Below are 14,963 nucleotides of genomic sequence, written 5' to 3'. Positions count from 1 at the left end.
CCTTAGGAAGCATCACTACAAACAAAGCTAGTGTAGGTGATGGAATTCCAGCTGAGCTATTTCAAGTCCTAAAAAATGATGCTGTGAAAGCATTGCACTCAACATGCCAGCAAATTTGGAAAACTCAGCAGTGGCCACAGGACAGGAAAAGCTCAGTTTTCATTCCAATCCCTAAGAAGGGGAATGCCAAAAAATGTTCAAACTACTACACAATTGTGCTCATTTTACATCCTAGCAAAGTAATGCTCAAAATCCTTCAAGCTAGGCTTCAATAGTACATGAACTGAGAACTTCCAGATACACAAGCTGGATTTAGAAAAGGCAGAGGAACCAGAGATCAAATTGCCAACATCCATTGAATCATAGGGCTTCCCAAGTTGTGCAGTGGTAAAGAATCTGCCTGCCAATGCAGGAGACACAGAGCTGTGGGTCAGGAAGATCCCCTGGAGAAGGAAATGGTAACCCACTCCAGTATTCTTGTCTGGAAAATTCCATGGCCAGAGGAGCCTGGCAGCCTACAGTCCACAGGGTCGCAAAGAGTCAGACATGACTGAGTATGCACCAAAGCATATAGTATACTATAAAATGTATAGTTGGATCATAGAAAAAGCAAGACAATTCCAGAAAAACAACTGCTTCACTGACTGTGCTAAAGCCTTTGACTGTGTGGATCACAACAACTGTGGAAAATTCTTAAAGAGATGTGAATACCAGAGACCTTACCTGCTTCCTGTATGCAGGTCAAGAAGCAGCATTTAGAACTGGACTTAAAACTATAGACTGGTTCAGAATTTGGAAAGGAGTATGTCAAGGCTGTGTTGTATATTGTCACCCTGCTTATTTAACTTCTATGTAGAGTACATTATGTGAAATGCTGGGCTAGATGAAACACAAGCTTCAATCAAGATTGCTAGGAGACATATCAATAACCTCAGATATGCAGGTGACACCACCCTAATAGCAGAAAGTGAAGAGGAACTAAAGAGCCTCTTAATGAGGGTAAAAGAGGGGAGTGAAAAAGCTTGCTTAAAACTCAACATTAAAAAACTAAGATCATGGCTTCTGGTCCCATCACTTCATGGCAAAGAGATGGAGGAAAAATGGAAACACTGACAGACTATTTTCTTGGGCTCCAAAATCACTGTGGATGGTGGACTGCCACCATGAAATTAAAAGACGCTTTCTCCTTGAAAAAAAGCTATAATAAACCTAGACAGCATATTAAAAAGCTGAGACATCACGTTGTCAACAAGGTCTGTATCAGTTTAGTCGCTGGGTCGTGTCTGATTCTGCAACCCCATGGACTGTAGCATGCCAGGCCTCCCTGTCCATTACCAACTCCCAGAGCTTGCTCAAACATGTCTGTCGAGTTGGTGATGCCATCCAGCAACTCATCCTCTGTCTTCCCCTTTTCCTCCCAGCTTCAATCATTCTCAGCATCAGGGTCTTTTCCAATGAGTCAGTTCTTTGCATCAGGTGGCCAAAGTATTGGAGCTTCAGCTTCAGCATCAGTCCTTCCAATGAACATTCAGGACTGGTCTCCTTTAGGATGGACTGGTTGGACCTCCTTGCAGTCCCAGGGACTCTCAGGAGTCTTCTCCAACACCACAGCTCAAAAGCACCAGTTCTTTGGTGCTCAGCTTTCTTTATGGTCCAACTCTCACATCCATACATGACCACTGGGAAAACCATAGCTTTGACTAGATAAAACTTTGCCAGCAAAGTAATGTCTCTGCTTTTTAATATGCTGTCTAGGTTGGTCATAGCTTTTTTTCCAAGGAGCAAGCATCTTTTAATTTCATGGCTTCAGTCACCATCTGTAGTGATTTTGGAACCTAAGAAAATAAAAATTTCTATTGTTTCCCCATCTATTTGCCATGAAGTGATGAGACCAGATGCCATGATCTTCATTTTTTGAATGTTGAGTTTTAAGCCAGCTTTTTCACTCTCCTCTTTTACTTTCAAGAGGCTCTTTAGTTCCTTTTCATTTTCTGCCACTAGGGTGGTGTTACCTGCATATCTGAGGTTATTGATATTTCTCCCAGCAATCTTGATTGAAGCTTGTGCTTCATCCAGCCCAGCATTTCACATGATGTACTCTGGATAAAAGTTAAATAAGCAGGGTGACAATATACAACACAGCCTTGAGTACTCCTTTCCCAATTTGGAGCTAGTCCATTGATGCATGTCCAGGTTCTAGCTGTTGCTTCCTGACCTGCATACAGATTTCTCAGGAGGCAGGTAAGGCGGTCTGGTATTCACATCTCTTTAAGAATTTTCCACAGTTTGTTGTGATCCACACAGCTAAAGACTTTAGCATAGTCAATGAAGCAGAAGTAGATGTTTCCCTGGAATTCTCTTGCTTTTCCTGTGATCCAATCAATGTTGGCAATTTGATCTCTGGTGCCTCTGCTTTTTCTAAATCCACCATGTACATCTGGAAGTTCTCTGTTCACATATTGTTGAAGCCTGGCTTGGAGAATTTTGAACATTACTTTGCTAGCATGTGAGATGAGTGCAATTGTGCGGTAGTTTGAAAATTCTTTGGCATGCCTTTCTTTAGGATTGGAATGAAAACTGACCTTTTCCAGTCCTGTGGCCACTGCTGAGTTTTCCAAATTTGCTGGCATGTTGAGTGCAACACTTTAACAGCATCATCTTTTAGGATTTGAAATAGCTCAGGTGGAATTCCATCACCTCCATTAGCTTTGTTTGTAGTGATGCTTCAAGGCCCCTTTGATTTTACACTATAGGATGTCTGGCTCTAGGTGAGTGATCACACCATCGTGGTTATCTGGGTCATGAAGATCTGTTTTGTATAGTTCTTCTGTGTATTCTTGCTACCTCTTCTTAATATCTTCTGCTTCTGTTAGGTCCATACCATATCTGTCCTTTATTGTGCCCATCTTTGCATGAAATGTTCCCTTGGTATCTCTAAGTTTTTGAGACCTCTAGTCTTTCCCATTCAACTGTTTTCCTCTATTTCTTTGCATTGATCACTGAGGAAGGCTTTCTCATCTCTCCTTGCTATTCTTTGGAACTCTGCATTCAGATGGATATATCTTTCCTTTTCTCCTTTGCCTTTTACTTCTCTTCTTTTCTCAGCTATTTATAAGGCCTCCTCAGACTGCCATCTTGCCTTTTTGCATTTCTTTTTCTTGGGGATGGTCTTGATCACTGCCTCCTGTACAATGTCATGAACCTCTGTCCATAGTTCTTCAGGCACGCTATCAGATCTAATCCCTTGAATCTATTTGTCACTTCCATTGTATAATCGTAAGGGATTTAATTTAGGTCATATCTGAATGGTCAAGTGGTTTTCCCTCCTTTCTTCAATTTAAGTCTGAATTTTGCAATAAGGAGTTCATGATCTGAGCCACAGTCAGCTCCCGGTCTTGTTTTTGCTGACCATATAGAGCTTCTTCATCTTTGGCTGCAAAGAATGTAATCAATATGATTTTGGTATTGGCCATGTGGTGATGTCCATGTATAGCATCATCTCTTGTTGGAAGAGAGTGTTTGCTATGATCAGTGCATTCTCTGTGCAAAACTCTGTTAGTCTTTGCCCTGCTGCATTTTGTACTCCAAGGCCAAACTTGCCTGTTACTCCAGGTATCTCTTGACATCCTACTTTTGCATTCCAGTCCCTTATGATGAAAAGGATATCATTTTGGTCTGTATAGTCAAAGCTATGGTTTTTCCAGTAGTCATGTATGGGTGTGAGAGTTGGACCATAAAGAAGGCTGAGCACTGAAGAATTGATGATTTCAAACTATGGTGCTGGAGAAGTCTCTTGAAGTCCTTTGGACAGCAAGAAGATCAAACCATTCAATTCTGAAGGAAATCAACCCTGAATATTCACTGGAAAGACTGATGCTGAAGCTGAAGCTCCAATACTTTGACCTCCTGATGTGAATAGCTGACTCACTGGAAGAGATCCTGATGCTGGGAAAGATTAAGGTCATGAGGAGAAGGGGGTGACATATGATGAGATGATTGATAACATCACCGACTCGATGGACTGTGAGTTTGAGCAAACTCTGGGTGACGGTGAAGGACAGTATGCTGCAGTCCATGGGTTGTAAAGAGTTGGACACGACTGAGTGACTGAATAACAAAATTCTCTCTTCTGAAACGGGATAAATGAAGGCAACTTATGTATTTACTAACATCTGTTTCAATGAAATAATGACTCCTGTGAAATACTTCCCGGAGCTGGAAAGCTCCTGAGAGCAGTGATGATGGGAGGTGCCAGGGGAAGGGGGGGCGGGGGGTGTGCAGGGCATTACCAGAGTGCCAGCCTCTGCTCCACCTCACGAAGGAAGCCTCTGTGGAACTCGTAGATGGGGTCAATGTTGGAGAAGAGCAAGGTCATCAGGTCTGCAGGCATGGCGTCCGCCTTGACCACCGCGCTCCGGAACCACTGCCGGAAGAGCTCAGGGTGACCCAGGAACCTCACACCTTAGGACATGCGGCACTGACTGCAGAGCCCCCATGAGGACAGCTCAAATCAGTGCTATAGCCAACCTCTCGGCTGATCACCCCAGTTTTCACAATATAAGAAAATGGTTCTGGATGAAAAGCTTCCAAGGAATATGTTGCCAGGTTTACAAAGATTGGACCCAGTACTGACCTGACTAGAGATGTTTTAAGGCAAATATATTTAACAGAACATATATGGCTCAGCTGGTAAAGAATCCACTTGCAATGCGGAGACCTGGGTTCGATCCCTCGGTTGGGAAGATCCCTTGGAGAAGGGAACAGGCCAGTATCCTGGCCTGGAGAATTCCATGGACTGAATAGTCCATGGGGCCGCAAAGAGTTGGATATGACTGAGCGACTTTCACACTTTGCACACTTCACACACATAGACATGCATACACAAATTTCATGACGGCCAAGAGCAGTTTATCAGGAGGGATTCTGTCTCTGACCTAGATTTAAGAAGTAGTCAGAAAATCAAAGTAACAAAGGATTTAGGTTTCATACCACGGTAATAACTTCTAAATCCTTCAGGTATGTTCGTTCCGTAGCGAGAATCTCCTTTGCTATGAAATATGCCTCGTCCGTGGGCACGCACTGCAAAAGGCGCAGAGAGTGTGAGTGAGAATCTGCGGCCATGTCACCGACGGTCCTAACACACCATCTCTTCTGCTGACATTAACACTGTTGTGTGATCTTCACATGTAATTCCCGAGTCACTTCTGAGTAAAAATATAAGCCCAGTTTTATCTCCCTCAGATGTTTTTCTCATATTATGTTATTCTTTTTGAGAAAATAATTGCTGCTTAAACAGTGGCATACCCTGAAACTAATTATTCATTTTGTGATGAGATTATTGTTCCGATATCACTGCCAGGACTGCAGCTGATTAACACACAAATATAGGCAAACCTCAGAGAAACTGTGGGTTGGGTTCCAGACCGCCACAATGCGGCAAACGTTACAGCAAAGTGGATCAAATAAATGTGCGGGGACAAGTCCACGGCGACGAACCCTCCCGAGTGGGGAGGGCAGGGCTGCACCCCAGAGCGGCCCAGGCCTCGTGCCCGCCTGGGCCGGGGGCTGTCTCGACCCTGCAGGGCCCCAGGCCGCCCCGAGCAAGCCAAGGTCTGCGTGGCGGCCCCCCTCCACGCTTCCCCCCTGGTGCTCGCCCAGCCCACTCCGTCTCTGCATGCTCACCCTCTGCTCCTCCACCAGGCGGAGGACTTGGGGCTGTCCCTCCTGTGGCAAGCGTGGCCACAGGCACCTGGGGTGTGCCGAGTGCAGAGGCTCCTGCCCTTGAGTGCACAGCCTCCCGGAGGAAACAGGTAGGAAGCAACTCTAGCTACTGAGGAAGTGGCCCGTCCGGGCAGCAGAGTGCACAGGACAGGGAGCAGGTGGGGTGCAGGGTGGGCGGTCCGGGCCAGCTCAGAGGTCAAGGGTGGGGGCGGGTACAAGGTGAGAGAAGTGGTCGTCAGCAGGAAGGCAGGGTCTTTGGGGCCTATCTGAGCACATGATGGTGTGCTGGCCCCAAGGTGAGTCTGGGGGCTGGGGCTGCTCGGGAGGTGAGCCAGGGTGAGGGGGGGCCCACGCATTCTGAAGGTCCGGGCCCAGGCAGGTGGAGGAGGTGAAAGAGGGCGGGAAGGGTGAGAGTCCAAGGCTGCAGGCGATCAGCTTGGGGATGGAGTGTGGTGGGGTCTGAGGCGTGCTGGGAAAGGGAGGCTGGGGGCCGGGGCTTCTCCCTGGGGCCTGAGACCAGCTGCACTGCGGGCAGCGAGTCAGGACAAGAAAGCCTGCAGGGAACTGCCCTGTCTAGGAGGGAGCATTGCTGGGAGGTGGAGGTGCCCAGAAACAACCACGGCAGCATCCCTGCCGAGGTCACAGCCGCACGGCAGGTGTCACCAGTTAGTGACAGGGGCTGCCAGCAGCAGGGCGTCAGCAGTGGCCCGTGGACACCAGCCTGGGTAGCCAGGGCCAGCCCCGGATTTCCAGATCAAAGACCAGCTTCTAGGAAACTCAGCGGGGAGAAAGCAAAACATCGGCTCCTCTGCCAGCCATACGCCAAGGTCAGGGCCCAGGTCAGGGCAGAGGGAGGAGCCGAGCTTTGTTCCCACAGAGCCCGAGGGGAGCCCACCAACAGGCAGAGGAGCACCCGTTAGAAAGGGTGCGCCAGCTCCGTTTCAGGCCGTCCCAGCACTGTGGCGCCTCACCAGTTTCCGCAGTTAGTGGGAGACGCTGGTAGGGAAGGGGTTTCAGGCAGCAAGCTGGCACTGGGCTCCGGAGGAGGACTGGGCAGCTCCCCACCCCCACCCCAACCCGCGAGCTGGGCAGCCAGACGCTGATGCCAGAGCCCAAGGCCGGGCGGGTGGACACCAAGGCTCCCAGACCCTGCGTTGCACCGCGGGGCTAGGAACACGGAGGCGGCCCCAGCCCTGCCAAGGGGTCATCAGGGAAACTGGGGCTCCCTGCCTAAAGCTGGGGGCCCCGAGGCCAGGGTGCCCCTGCTTCAGGCCACGGCCTCGCTTGCGAGTGGCATCTCACCTCGGTCCCTGGCTCTGCCTGCCAACCTCGTGCCTGCCCGACACTTAACCTGCAGGCGGGGGACTCACCTTCCGCCACAGGCCCAGCCCCAGGACGCCCCTCCAGGACCACCTCAGCCACCAGCCCCTGCTCCCCTGACCCCCGGGCCTACTTCTAGCCCCTCCACTGTTAAACTGAAGCCAGTGGTTCGGGGAGCAGCAGGCTGAGGTCTCCGGGATCCAGCCCCACACTCAGAACCGACGGATGCCAGGAACCATGAGAGCAGCGGGGAGGCCCATCATGGTGCCGAAGCCCCCGGAGGCGAGGGGAGGGTCTCAAGACTGGGGCACCCCCCCCGCCCCCCTCCACTTCCCAGCAGCAAGGCCCCCGGGGGCGCCCACCTTGCGTTTCGGCTCCTCCCGGTCGTCCATCCCGGCTCCAGCAGCGTCACTGAGGACGGGGCCCAGGAGGGGGTTGGGGCCCTGCACAGCTGGGCCCTGAGGGCTCAGGCCCGGTGGGCTCCTCTGGGTGGAAGGAGAAGGCTGAGGACTCTCCACGGAAAGGCCTGGAAGTGAACGGGTGATGGGGGGCGATGAGGAAGGGTGGACCTGAGGGGCAGCACCGCCACCAGGCCCTTCTGGGGACTGCGGCGGCAGGCACGGCTCAGTGTGACCCCGCTTCCCCAGGGAGCCTCCAGGGCAGCCTGGCCTGGGGCTCGGGGTCCCGGGAGATCGGCCGCCACGGAGCAGGGAGGGGACTGCAGGTGGGCGAGGAGGACAGGTGTTCTGAGGCCGATTCACTGACCCTACACCAGAAAGCTGGGTCACTCGGAGTTACCCGCACGGTTTCTACATCCCTGAATTGTTCATTAATAAGGCCTTTAATCTGGCGTTCTAGAATTATATCACAAAAGCAGTTTCTTTCCCTTCTTCAAGTACTGTTTGCTCTTGATTACACTGAGGCCAAGTTTTCACCTCGTTCTATTTCATCCAACATTTTGTAATACAAAATTATCTTACCTATTTAAAAAAATCCTCAAAGGTTTATTTATAATGTTTTTCTATGAGAAATTAGTAACTATTAAATGCCAAATTTGACAATTACCTTAAAGCAGAATTTCAGAAAAGATATTTGACTGGAGATTAAGAGCAACTTAAGATATCTTAAAAAGTGCAGTGTGCAGGAGGTGGGTGTAGAGAGCTCCCACACCGCAGCCCCACAGCCCCACAGCCCTGCAGCCCCGCAGCCCGGCCCTCCTCCCAGCGGCCCGGTTTCACATTGACAAGCTCAGAGCCCTGGGGAGCCGGAGCCGGGACCTCACCCAGGGCTTCCCGGGACAGGCTCCCCAGGCCGTATGGTAGAGCTGACCTCTGGGCTGCTCACACCACATCGATTCAGACACGGACAAATGTTCACTGACATCGGAAAACCTACCAGACAACGTAGAACAGAAACAGCTAGAACCGGTTTATTAAAATCTGCTTTCATTACACGTTTAAAATCGGCTAAGCCACCTTAAAATAATGTGACTTCCCCACGTCCCCTCCCGCCACACCAAGTCCACGAGGTCATGTCTGCCCAAACACGGCTGCTTCGACCGGAGAAGAGGCTCGCTCCCCAGATGAGCTGTGAGGATCACACGCCAGAGTCCCTTCTGTCCCTCCTTAGTCTGGAGCAGCATGATGAGACACCGTGACCCACTGAAAATTCAGAAAAGAGCATGCAAGCGGAGGCTCGAGAAGGAGGGGGTGCATGAACGCTGACGGCTGATTCACGTCCTCATTCGGCAGAAACCAACAAGACGCCGTGAAGCAGCCGCTCTTCAATCAAAAGGAAAGAAAACGTGTGCAGTCTGCTCACAAGGTGTGTGCTGGTTCCCCAGGCCTGCGTTCCCGGACTGAGGGCCGGCGCTCACGCTCACTGGTCCTGAGAGCAGGTCCACGGGGTGACCCAGCACCCTCCCGCCCCACACAGCCTCCTCCACGAGGTCACCCCCAGGAAGCTCGTAGTGCAGTTTACCAGAAGGTCTCGGAGAAAGGCTTTAAAAGCAGAAGGTGACAGGTGAGGAGCTGGTGGTGGCACTGACGCCTCCTACAGGCAGGCCAGGGTGGGCAGGGGTGGGCTCGGCAGGGGCGCCGACGGGCGGGCAACGCTAGCTCGGGGCGGGCGGCTCGTTTGGAATGCACTATTTGGCTTCTGGGGGTGGTTAGAGCCACCATCTGGTATTGTCACTGTGGGCACAGCTGCCCTTCTATCTGTGGGCTCCACATCTGAGGGTTCAATCGGCGAGGACTGAATTTATTCAGGGGAAAACGTTCCAGAAAGCCCCGGAAAGCAGCATGTGAATGTACACTGTTACGCCTGTTCAGAGCACTGCCGGCGCAGCGGGGGCCGTGCCCACGGAGAGAGGCTTCCCTGTCTGGGTGTGCCGGGGGCGGGCGCCACGCCGTTTCTCGGAAGGGCCCTTCCTGCGGGGGGCGTGCTCTCTCGGGCCCTGGAGCCAGCCGTGTGACTGCCGGGCGACGGCTGTGCTTGCCATTTTGCAAACACCGCCCACGCGTCCTCTAGTGACCAGACTAACGGGCACCGCAACCTGGCGTTGGGCATTTATTCTCACTCAATCTGTCGGCCACAGTGAGACGCTGCAGTCACACCCACATCTGTTTTGTCAACTCAGATGCCAGGAGATGGGGCGGATGCATCTGTGGGGCGCTGCCCTCAGGCACGTGGCAGGAAGCGTGTAACCACCCACACTCGAAGCTCTGGAGCGTGCAGGCCACCGTCCCTGTCGTGGAGTCTCCGTGTGGGGCCGTGGCTCTGCCAGCCACTTCCAGGAGGGCCTGGCATGTGTGAGTACTGCTCTGGACCCGTGTGATGACGTGACAGGCACTGACCGTAGAAAGCCCTGTCCACGCAGACGACCTGCATTAGTACACAGGCTAACAGGCAGGCGGGCGGCTCAAGCATTTTTAAGGCGCCAAATGTCGCGTTTTAGGTTCCACAGAGGATGTGTGGCCCTACCTGGTGTGGTAAAGAACCTCACACGCCTGTTAACACCGACCCATGTGCAAGGTCGCCTGCTGGCCGGGGCAGCGCAACTGGGTGGCAGAGTCCTGCTCCAGGACCAACGCTCACACATGGGGTGCGCTCCTGTCCCCTGCGGCCTCGGGGACCTCCAGGTCCTGCAGACGGGCCGCGTCTGCAAATGGCGTGTTGTGACAGCGTCCAAAAGCAAATGGCTGGAGCGGGCGGACAGCTGCTGTCCACCCAGAGGCCACGGCAGGCTCTGCTCTCCAAGCTGCAGGGCCAAGGCCTGAGTGTCTTCAGAAAAACCACTGAAAATGTAAAACTTTCATGTGAAACAGTCAGCAGGGAGCTGCTCTGGAAGAGTTTTCTCTGTGGGCTCTATTTCCAATTGTTCCTAAGAATCCTCTCGCAGTGTCGACGCCGTCTGGAGAAGCGCAGTCGTCTTCCCCCGCGGCCTTGTCCTGACCGCCTGACAGGGTGACAAAAGAGAGACCTCACGTTTAGACGGGAAGCTCGGCTACTTTCATTTCATACCTTTAAATGCTCTCCTTCAAAACCCAGTAATAAAATTATCTGGAAACCTTGTGCCTAATAGTGGAACAAGAGTCGGCTCCGGTTTGGAAAAGTCAAGGTCGAGTCTGAAGGTTAAGATGCTGCAGGGTCCAAGCCGCAGCAGAGCCTCGGTGGCTAGAAGGGCGACCACTCGTCCCGAAGGGCAGGGGAGCACCCGTCTCCCGACGGTCCAGGGAAACAGCCCTGGGGGCTGGCAGAAGCCAGGCCTGGCTCCACGTCTGGCCCAGGGTTTTCTGAGTCACTTTCATACAAAATGCGGCTCATGAAGTAAAAGCTGCTCTGAGGGGTCCAAGCGCCACTCCCCTTCCTCCTGCTCTGAGTCCATCCTTCTCCCGAGGCTGACACCGCAGTCCGCCCATGGCCCCGATACTCAGGGGTGACGTCTACGTGCACGGCGTGTCCAGGGGCGTCTCCCGGAGTTTCCTTCTAAGTAAATATGACTCTTTCCTTGTTGAGGGAAGCAAGCACCCCGACCTACAGCTCAGTCCCACTCTGGGCCGGCTGTCCGGCCAACGCCCGCTAGGTGTGGGGTCTTCTCTGTGGGACACTCCTGCCGGCCCAGGGAGCAGGCTCTAATAAATGACACCTTCTGTCTAAAGCTTGAGAAGCTGTGACTTAATGATCCTCTGGACCACTGGAGCACCGGACGCAAGGTCCCATACAGTAGGCGGTCTGCAGGGACGTCGTTGGGAGGAAGGTGCGGCCCGAGTGGACGCTCCTGGAGAGTGAGGCCACAGGGCTTTAACGCTCCTGACCGCTCACGCTGGGGACCGACCAGGCTAACCCCTGGGGGCGCTGGCACAGAGGCACCAGTCAGGGACAGGGCTGGAGTCACAGGAGGGACCCACGCCCCCGTGACCCACTGTCCTCTCCTCTGAGGACCGTGACTGCCCGCCGCAGGCTCCCGGGGAGCGTGGGCCAACGGGGGCCGGTCCAGGGCTTCCAGGCGCCCCACCACCCCCACCACACTGGGTGCCAGGTGTCCCCAGACCCCGCAGAGGAGGCGCCCCTCCCCAAGGCCTGCGCTGCCGGGCACTCTCCTCAGCCGGCCCCCGGGAGCAGCTGCCCGGGATGCGGGGGCTGGAGAAGCGCAGAGAGCTCTTGGCGGCCAAGGGGGGCCCAGAATCTGAGCAGCTGCCTCACTTCGGCCCAAGGATTGTATTGGGTGGGGGTGCGTCTAGCTGACTGCGGGGAGGCAATAACGGCCTCATTTTCAGAAGACACCAACAGCATGTTTTCCATGCCCAAGGACCACGTGGTTCCTCCCCACGGTGGGGGCTCGTGCGGGCCCAGAGGGGCAGACCTCAGGCTCCCTGCACCCGCCTTACGTGCGGACCACAGGGCCACAGCAGGCCCGAGCGGGGCTGCTCAGGAAGGCAAGAGGCTCCCCGCTGGCCTCCTGTGGGGAATCGTCCCTCACGGCCACAGTGAGACAGTCCGAGGCTAGCATTGGGCCGGCTGCCTGTACTCACAGATGGACAGACTTCGGTGGGACCAGAGGCCGCATGGGCTGTCTCAGGGGTGGGCTCGGCACACGAGACGACCTTCAGTGCATGTAAATCAAAAACCACAGGCGAGCAGAGAACAGGAAGCTAAAAGGCACTAAAAGCTGTAGCAAACGCTCCCTTATTTTATTGAGTAAACAAAAGATTTCTGAGTCAGTACATATCTGCAAATGCATAAATGGCAATTTCAGTGGGAAACATACTTTCAAGAACCACAAGCCAGGAAACGTCAACATGTCTTTAAAGAATAAGCAAGTTCAGATTCACAGGAAAACGCCAGCCCTTTCCTCCTCACTCCTGGGGACGTGGACGCGTTCATGCAAAAGGCAGCACCAGGGGATGAGGCCGGCAGGCACGAGCTCTGGCCTGGGGTGAGGCTGGCACGGCCTCGCGCGCCTCCACAGCCTTAAGAACAGATGTGAGAATGCCCATGTCGGGCGCCGCTGGGGCTTGGCCGTGTCCCTCCCGTTCTAAGGTGGGTTTGGTGACTCTGTGAACCAGGTGGGCCCTGCAGATGCAGACCTGGTGTCCGCGTCACACACCTCTGGGTCACGGCCTGCATGCCCAGAGGACCAACTGCCGCCCACCGGGCGCTCAGCCACCCGCGCGGTCCTGCGCGGTGTTGGGAGACATGTCTGCGCTGGAAACCGCCACGACTTGGCCAAGATGACCGTGGGGACAGCGAAGGGCTTTCACAGCAGTCTGTCCGCACGGCTTTTACTGCTCACACCTCGATCATTACCAACCACAGCCTTAGAAACACGGGTTACCTGGGAGAAGGGCTGCGGGGATCCTCGTGACACGAGAAGGCACAGGGACGCACGGCACCCGCGTCTGCGCAGCCGGCCTGGCCAGCATGAGAACTGAGGGAAGGGAGCGTCCCCGGAAGCCGAGGCAGGGCCGCGCTCCCGGCAGGAGTGCGCAGGCAAAGCACCGACACGGCAGCAGAGGCTGCCGGACGGTGCCCACACCTGCAGAGACGCCTGGGCAGCTCCTCACAGCACCGCCAACAGGCCCCTGCCCACGGCGCAGACTCGACTTTCAGAAGAAAGCTGGCCTGTAAACACAGCTGTTCCACCAGGTGCAGCCGGAAAGGAGCACAGATCTCAGCCACGTCCTCAGGGTCGGGGACGTGGCCACCTCACCCGTCCACACACACGCCCGGCCAGGCCTCAGGACCGCGTCGGGGGTGGGCTCAGTCAGAACTGGAGCAGCTGTGTCCAGCACGCGCCTGGCCCGAGGGAGGAGCTGGCGTTTGTACAAAAGGTGGAGCCCCCACGGCTCAGCGAGGCCCTGGGCGCCGGGTCTCCACAGGGAGCAGGTGCCCGTCAGCCTTGCCTGCTGCGCCTGGTTCTGCCTTCCCTGAAGAGATCACAGAGCGCCCCCAAGACAGGCGGAGAGGACACGGCCCCGTCTCCATCACAGGCTAACCCACCGCCTCCCCCAGGCAGAGCGGCCCCGGGGTCAGAGTCACGAAGGTGACTCCCCGGGCACCAGGCACCCTGGGTCCTAAGGCTGCGGCAACCCTGCCCCAGGACCTGGGTCTCGGGGGGCTCCCTCAGTGTCTCGAACAGTCAGATCAGACGAAACCACGACCTAATTAGTCCTGGGCAGCGTCTCAACTTACAAAGCAGCGACAGGCATAAGGCACGTGTCCACTAAAGGCCAACGCGAACCCGAACCAGCACCACTGGAAACGCACGGTTGGGCCGCATGAGAGCAAAGGCTGCGAAGACGGGCTGGTCCCCAGGGCTGGCTGCGGACACGCGTCCGTCCCACCTCTGCTGCACAGCCTTCAGCACCGTAACAAGCGCATCTTATAATTTCTTGGCGTTTAAAACAGAACAGAGAACCGGGGGGATGAAGAATACCCAGCCGTGACCACAAAATCACTTCCTATGCCAAAGCCGACCACCTGAGCCTTCGCCCCCGGAGCGGGCAGGGGTCGCCCCGGAAAGGAGTCCGGGAGCGCTCAGGGCAGGTTCTCATCAATTCGCTCTCCGGGAATCAAATTCTTCACGTTATTCTGCAAGTCAAAAATGACTCTGTCTGCCCTGGCCTGCGCAAAGGGGCTACTGAAGAACAGGCTCACGTCTAGGGGGACCGCGGCCTCGGAGCCCCACGAGTCTGTGTCCGAGCTGCTCGAGTCCTCAGCCGCTGTGGGCGGGTAGCTCAGCTGCTCTAACTGGTCCACGATGTCTGAGAACTGGAAGGCCGAGCTGGCCTCTGAGCGCACGGAGCAGGCGGGGAAGTTGGCCATGGAGCTGCCCCCGGACGGCGGGGCAGAGCCGGGCATGTGTGCGGACAGGCTGCTGGGCAGGGGCGCGTTGCTCAGTGAGCTGGCCTCGGACTGGTTGTTCCGGAGCGAGCTGGTGTCGGACGGGCTCAGTAGGCGCTGCATCAGGCTGGCCTGCGCCTTCACCTCCAGCAGCTCTGAGGTGTCCAAGGGGTGCGCGTCACCGAGGCTGCCCTCCTCAAACTCAAAGCCGCACCCCCCGTCCCCAGGGACCACCTCCGGGGAAGACCCCTCGGGGCTGGATGGGCCAGAGCCTGGGCTGAGGCCGCCATAGGGGAAGGAGAAAGCCTCCGAGCCCCCGGCAAAGAAGGAGATGTCTGCAGGATCGTCGTCTATGAATTCCTCAGACACCTGCAGCTGGGCGCTTGTCAATGTGAAAACCGGGCCCCCTCCATGGCCTGGTGGGCTGCACAGGTGCCCCCCCCTGGAGGAGGAGCCCCCGGTCAGGGGTCCCTCGCTGCGGTCACCACGCCCCGCAGCCGGGCGCCCCCTGCCCGCGCCCCCTGAATCTGGGCCTGAGGTGGGGCAGCTCCGCCCCTCAGGACTCCGGGGGCCACAGC

General features: G+C 55.2%; 1 protein-coding gene across 7 annotated transcripts in view; it reads right to left on the bottom strand.

The window, feature by feature from the left end:
* The window catches only part of FARP2 (FERM, ARH/RhoGEF and pleckstrin domain protein 2), a 100,616-nt gene that overhangs the window by 12,359 nt on the left and 73,294 nt on the right, over positions 1-14,963 (bottom strand). For all 7 annotated transcript variants that reach the window (XR_011565993.1, XM_070787080.1, XM_070787083.1 and 4 more), the window contains exons 14-16: positions 7,404-7,567; positions 4,990-5,079; positions 4,290-4,423 (exon numbers count right to left, since the gene is read on the bottom strand). Coding sequence is in view for 6 of the 7 variants with exons in the window: in XM_070787080.1 (XP_070643181.1) it covers positions 4,290-4,423; positions 4,990-5,079; positions 7,404-7,567 (388 nt within the window). In the remaining variant the exon portion in view is untranslated. The remainder of the gene's footprint in view (positions 1-4,289; positions 4,424-4,989; positions 5,080-7,403; positions 7,568-14,963) is intronic.

The sequence above is a fragment of the Bos indicus genome, chromosome 3, assembly GCF_029378745.1.
Source record: "Bos indicus isolate NIAB-ARS_2022 breed Sahiwal x Tharparkar chromosome 3, NIAB-ARS_B.indTharparkar_mat_pri_1.0, whole genome shotgun sequence".
Classification (NCBI taxonomy): Eukaryota; Metazoa; Chordata; class Mammalia; order Artiodactyla; family Bovidae; genus Bos; species Bos indicus.
This window is presented reverse-complemented; position numbering and strand designations above follow the sequence as displayed.